At 34.3% G+C, this 6,794-nt stretch overlaps 1 protein-coding gene across 1 annotated transcript; it reads right to left on the bottom strand.

Moving 5' to 3' along the window:
* Window positions 1-5,777, bottom strand: LOC132645738 (vesicle-associated protein 1-3). The gene is made up of 8 exons (XM_060362899.1): window positions 5,477-5,777; window positions 5,182-5,252; window positions 5,000-5,081; window positions 4,248-4,363; window positions 3,998-4,159; window positions 3,870-3,917; window positions 2,085-2,162; window positions 1-493 (listed from the first exon to the last, which is right to left on the bottom strand). The coding sequence occupies exons 1-8, from the start codon at window positions 5,526-5,528 to the stop codon at window positions 380-382; spliced, it is 723 nt and encodes a 240-aa protein (XP_060218882.1). The 5' UTR covers window positions 5,529-5,777; the 3' UTR covers window positions 1-379.
* Between the last annotated feature and the right edge of the window lie 1,017 nt (window positions 5,778-6,794).

Here is a 6,794-nt window from a genome sequence, read left to right as displayed (position 1 = left end):
TGACAAAAAAATTCTGAGTACCATTTAGAAGTTATCCACAAAAATAGAAGATGACACGAAAAGAATGTCACTGGCTTCACCAGGAACCAATCACAGGACACTCGGTGATGAGAAACTTCACTTGCAAGAATTATAACAGCTTCTTGTTCACATGAATAAAGAAGCTATTGAATAATTTCCTACTCTAGTTAAAATCGAATCAAGTATTCAAATGCCCATAATACATAGAGGACTATAATATTTTCACACTGTAGATGACTGCATAACGACCTACTTCTAGTGCAGAAGTCTGTAAGGAAAAAGGGGGAAAATAAAATTCTAGAATGCCATCAACTTTTTCTGGGCATGCAACTATGAATCAAAGAGCGACTCGTTCCAACTAAGTCTTCTTGATCAGGTACCCAACCAAAAGACCTATAAGACCAATCAGCACAGCGAACAGCATCGAGAAGCCGCCAGCATTGCTTTTGCTGATTTCTTTTCTTACCAGCTCCTGCAAAATGGTAGAGAAAGAAGCAAAAAATAAGCGGAAAAATGCTTATACAAGTAATTATTCTGCATGCCGTCCAAGGAAGACAATCATTACATATAGAGGCCACTCTCCTCTTTTGCATCTTTCCTAAACCAGTTCTTGAAAATATTACTGTTTCTTGGGATACTAATTGTTTTTGTTCCCCAACTACAATTCCTGATTTTGAAATCTCTGTGAATTCCTTCCATTCGCTCATTTATGAAAGACAAAGGAACAAAAAGTAATATCAAAATAAAGACTCATGGACGTGCTTCAGAACATGCTGCTCACTTGGGTTGCATCGTTGACCATCAATCAGGTACACAAAAGGACATAAACTTACGTATGATATAAAATAACTAATTACAGAGTCATGATACTTCCGCATGAGTTGCTTACAATTCTATGGTCTTAACTGGACTTACCACCCTTCGTTACTTTTCATTTCTTCCTTAGGGAATAAGGACTCTATAGGCACCCCCGCATCCAGGGATTATACCCTTCATTACGTTTCCTTTTTTCTTCAGGAAATACGGACTCTATAGGCACCCCGCACCCTTTATCCAATTATAAGATCACACATTCTAAATCAAACCGATGGGCAATTAGAAAATGAAATAGCATATTTCAACCTACAGCATTGGCCATGCAACTCAATCTGAGAGATGATAAGATTTTCATTGTATTGGAAAGCAATCAAGCAAAAAGATAAGATGAAAACTTATTTCCTTCCCAATCACATTGTACTTGTGAATACACAAGCTATATTATATAACTGCCAGCATGTGTTTCCAAGTTGGTAATTATAGTATTCTCATAGCACATAAAACTTCCCAAAAATACTCCCCAGTCAACTCGTTTTCTGCATGTATGTGAAGGCACCTACTCACGATAACCACTCACAAATGAAACCACTCAGCCCTCTGGTTCCTTCCCCTCTTTTCAATCCCCTAATCAATGATTCATGTATGGTCAAGAAAAAAGTTATGTATAGGTACCAACTACTAATCACCAGTTAAGTCATTTTCTTTCTCCGATGACAATGGTGTCCGGCCAGCTTGCGTGCACTCGCTTCACTCAAACTTCTATTGTTCCATATGTGAACAACTAAGAAGATCTCAAATTAATGTCACCCACGGTTCTGCCAATTTATCACCTCCAGCTTGGGCAAACAAGGAAATTTTACCAGATATTTTTTTGAGACGGATTTTTTTTTTTTTTTTTTTGGTGAGAAGGAATTTTACCAGATATGTCTTTACTTCCAAGAAGCAACAGGAATTCCCACCATCATTTCTAACCAGTAGGTTTTGAAGAGAGAACATCACAATCACAAGGAGTGAAGTGGTAACGTAGAAGCTACTTGAAGCATCATCACTAATATTCGCTAAAAGATTATTCTTTTACCATATTTATCAACCCAAGATGATTTCACCCAGCAACTAGCAGTAGCAGGCAAATAATAAATGAATTTTACCAAGAGATGGGGGAAAGAATAGAATTCTATAAAGCAAGTTCGGAAAGTGACACAGAAAAAACCGGAAGATTCATAATTCCATACTGTCACTTAACATACCAATTCCTGACGTAATTTCTGATTTTGTTGAAGAGCAGAAGCTTTCTCCTTAGTTAACCTCGAAATCAAAGACCATGCCTAAAGTGAAAGTATTAGTTAAAGATTGCTCATAAACTAACTTGGTAAAACAGTCTTCAGTTGAATACATGTGCCAGGCAGCAGTTATAGGAAGTAAGGATATTTAATAATCCAGGCGAAATTAACAGAAGAAAATTGTGCACGCTGCTACTGCAGGTCATACCAGTTCAGCTTCAATTTGAAAAATTGTGGACATTAATATGTCTCTGACAATCAATGAAATCAAATTGGGGGAACAGGAAGCACCAGACTCATTAACTCACATTGGGCCTCACGTGAAGGCTAAGGTTGATTTCACATTCATAAACAATGCACATTATGGTATACCTCCCAAATATATGAGAGTGAAAAAACTGAAAAGACATCTTTTTACGGTTTAAAAGTCCAGCAGAAACTCAAAAGAATCCAGTCTCTCGCCCTTTTTCCCATGTCCTATGTTTATATTTTTAATTAGTGTCAATAACTCTTAAGTTATAACTAGTTACTACCCTACTTTTATAAGAGATAAAGTTGATTGAGTATCTCCTTCAGTTTCCTTTTACATCATTTTTATTTTCAAAATTTCTTGTATGGATTTTGTCGACAAAATTCAAAAACAGATTTCCTTTTTCAATACATCAATAACTGCTCATGATGTATCTACTATTTAATCAGATTATGTGAAGGGCTCACAATGTGTTTGATGATTTAAGAAAATCTGAAAAGGGTAGAGAAAAAGACAAAGAGAAGGAGCACTCAAGATATTCTAATTACAATAACCAGAATCTAACACAAAGACAGGCCACTCTACTCGTCGGCACGAATTTACCTGGATGGATCAGAAATTACTTTCTAAGAAACAAACTCCATAACATGATAAATTATGATCTCATCCTTCCAGCCTTTAACAACAATATAGTCTTTGTTTTATCAGAAAAGAAGTACGAAGATAAGATACTTAAAAGCTTGCTCATTTTCGTAAAATTAGGTAAAATTATTCATTGCATCTGGAGCTACATAAATTCTGTGGTCCAAGAAAGTTTTCTTTCTTTGCACTCACGTAAAGAAGGGAAAAGGGAGAGGTTCAGAAAAGACACTGAAATGGCAAATAAAGAATTCTGAAATCTTGTGTAGATACAGAGAAATTGTGAGACTGAAACCATCCAAGAAAGATCCCAGACAGATGTGGGTTCAACCAGTAGATGAACTTCACAAATATCTGGTAAGGGAAAAGATGAAACATGTCAAATTTATACAATATCTAGAGACCATTCACCTTTAACTTTCAGGAGGAGGAGAGGAGGTATATGGTTTTTAGAAAACAAGAGGAAGTGTCCACTTAGTTTTGCTAATTTATGGGGAAGTGATTCATTTAAACTTCAATATAGAAACCCCAAGTTCTCATCCATTCCATTAGGCATCAAGCTGATAATAAGAGCACTATGAAAGGAATATTTTTCACCGCACTGTGAGATCAGGATCATTACTTTTCCGAAAGTATTATGAAAATACCACTTCTTCAAATGACAGTTAAAAAAATCCATTCCAAAAGCGAATAGTTCTCATCCCTTAACCTCATTTCCTAAATACAAATTAAAGAATTAGGTACACTTGACAATACGAAAAAAACCTTAAATTAATATTTCTAAGACAATACAGAACAATTAGTCTGCAGCATGCATGCACAGATTGATGCAATGTTTTATATGAGAAAGCACTATGTTTCACCTCCGAAGGGGATGATTTTGCTTTCGGCTCCTCCAAAGATCGTGACACCTATTATTAAGGTCAAGAAGAGAACTTTAGCTCATAGTTGAGGAAGAATCACAGAAAAACCACAAATTCCAGACACTTACTGCTTCTGGAAGCGAAGAGCTTTTACTCTCATCTTCAGTCAACGAGGTCCTGGGAGAACCGCCTTCTTCAGACCCTTCAGGCACGGGAGAGGGAGGATTTGCGGGAATATAAACAACCCTCAATTTAAATTCATCAATAATTTTCCCATCCTCCTTATTGAACTAAAAGCAAATGTACAATACCAATTTCAGTAAACCATAATACTTAAAGAGCCTGAAAATCATTGCTTAATGGTTGTAAGCAACTCACAATTTCTGGAGTGATGTCTTTATTAGTTGTACCATTGGGTGCTATAGCACTCTGAATTAGAAACTTATCCTTGCACTGCATATCAGGAGGTGCCTCTTTCTGTCCTTGCATTGTAACTACAAAATCCACACAACTTATTTGGTAACGAATGACTTCAACCATATGTTGTTGCTTGTATCTAATACTGTTTCGCATTTCACAGGACACTTGAGTTTATGACAATAATTTGACTACAATATTACATTACTAATAGTGGATGAAAACGTGAAAGTGATGGCTAAAAAGGCTTAATAAATAAAACTGCACTCAAAGTTAAGAATTTTAATAATGTAAAGTTTAATAAATTTGAATACTTGCAAAATATTGAAGTTGTATAGAAAGAGAAAAGTAACAAACATAATTAGGACGTCACAAAAGAGGAAATATTCGTCTAAATTGGAGATAATGGTCAAAAAAACACACCTGAACTATCACCATTTTGCGAGTTTCACACTCCCTCAGTCACATGTTTCCTTTTTCTACCTGAACTATAGATCACCATCTATGTATTAAAACACACCTCAACAACCAGTTATTCCCTTTTCCTACTTGAACGATGGTGATAGTTCATTAGGAAAAGGGAACAACTGATAGTTGGGGGTGTGAAACTCGCGAAGTTCGGGTGTGTTTTTGATCATTAACTCTATAAATTGGGACTGGGGGAGTATTTCAAAAAGCAGAATCAACGAAGAAATAGAAGGAAATAATGTTACGTGTGACATTGCTTGAAGAACCAGGCAAAACAACACCAGCATTAGGCCTAACACAGTACTTCTTCGGGTTTGTCGTCTTAACCTTTCCAACACAAAAAACAAAACAATTAACTCAAAATTTTATTACATCTAACAGAAGTTGGAATTATTAAATTAAGGTAATAGTTGTTCAAAATAGTTACCTTGAATGCAATGTATTGATCAGTCTTGTTACTTAATTGCAAAGAACATGAACTATGCTTCCTCAACTCAACTTTTCAACACAAACCAACAAACAAATCAATACCCAACTCAGCTAAATCCGTAACGTTCCCAAGAAATCAACAAGAACAAAAACCACATTTACTCGATTAATTAAGCAAACCCATCAATCAAAATCGCTATATTAAACAATGAAATTGATGAAATCTGGAAAAAAAAAATTAAAATAAACACTTATGATAGCAGATAATTAAAAAAAAAAAAAAAAGGTCTTACATGGGAATTTGAGCTCTGAGGGATAAATATTGATGAATTCACCGGTAGTCATGGCTATGTCTCAACCAAATTTGATAGGAATACCGATATGATTATTTAAGGAGAAGAAATACAAGCTTTTTTTCGCTAGGAATGATCGGATTTTCTAGTCAGCGCATGAACAAACCTGACTATGAGGAAAATGAATTTTTGCTTTAGCTATTCTTTTAGATTTGATTTGAATATTAATATTAATATTTTGGAGACTTATGGTGGAAGGAAATCTTAGTAGGCGTTTGGCCAACGCATGGTTTCAAACCACCGTTTGCACATATGTTTGGAATCACAAACCCCAAATCATTCAAAAAGGTATCATTTAGAATTTGAAATTATGGTTTTAACTTTTTAAAATATAAAATTTTACTCATAAATTTATATTTTGTAAAAAAAATCTATAAGTTGATAAATATTTTTAATAATTACTTTCATTAATTATTTACCAATCTCATTGACTTCCACCGATCTTTATTTATGTCTATCAACCTTTAATTTATGTGGAAAGATTATCTTAAAGAGTAGTTATATTACTATTCATGTTAAATTTTCATTTTTATTGAACTAAAGTTTGATCAATTGATATTGTATTTTTTAGAAAGGCCTTCTAGTAGTGTACTAATTTTGTTATAAACTATGATTTGCTCATTTGGTAGAATTATATAAGATTTGAGAATGTTTTGATAGTTTTCACAATTTGTGGAGTTTTTATGTCTATAAGAAAAAATACAACTTAAAATGTTCAAATTGTATGTTCAAACATGATTTCAAACCCATGTCCAAACGGGCCCCTTAGCAAGCTGTTAACTTTTTTGTTCCATTATCACCCTTTTTTTTATGACAAGATTTATGATAGCGACTGATGAAGGAGACGTGAAACTCGAGGGTATAAATGTAAATGCGAATAGGTTGGACAGACCTCCACGGTGATATTGGTGTGAGTTGGCAAAAATCCGTTGCGTGTGCTACCAACCTAAATGGCTGTTTCTTTTGTCAAATATACTTTCTTGGGTTTAACTTTTTGAAATTAAAGATAAAACTTACCTCACGACGAAATGGATCTTGGCCTAACTCAATTTAAAAAATTAATTTATAAAAGCCCAGTAGCATATGCAGGAATTTTCATAAGTAGTGTCTCCGTGGAAAAAAATGAACAGCTAAATAAATCACTATAATAATATCATATAATAAAAAGATAACTCAAATCATATTAATAAATTTAGTGTAAAATTAGAGTAGGAAAAGACGGGCTACAGTTGTGTTTACTTGTTTTTAGACTATTTAC

The sequence above is a fragment of the Lycium barbarum genome, chromosome 6 (assembly GCF_019175385.1).
Source record: "Lycium barbarum isolate Lr01 chromosome 6, ASM1917538v2, whole genome shotgun sequence".
In the NCBI taxonomy this organism is placed as follows: domain Eukaryota; kingdom Viridiplantae; phylum Streptophyta; class Magnoliopsida; order Solanales; family Solanaceae; genus Lycium; species Lycium barbarum.
The sequence above is the reverse complement of the archived record's forward strand: the minus strand, read 5'-3'. Positions and strand labels throughout refer to the sequence as shown.

Excerpts from the sequence above, each read along its gene's own strand:
- LOC132645738 (XM_060362899.1), bottom strand. The coding sequence starts at position 5,528 with ATGACTACCGGTGAATTCATCAATATTTATCCCTCAGAGCTCAAATTC. Across the intron at positions 4,364-4,999 it reads TTCTTCAAGCAATGTCACAC|TTACAATGCAAGGACAGAAA; the intron begins GTAACATTATTT and ends TGGATTTTGTAG. Across the intron at positions 3,918-3,997 it reads GCTCTTCGCTTCCAGAAGCA|GTGTCACGATCTTTGGAGGA; the intron begins GTAAGTGTCTGG and ends CCTTAATAATAG.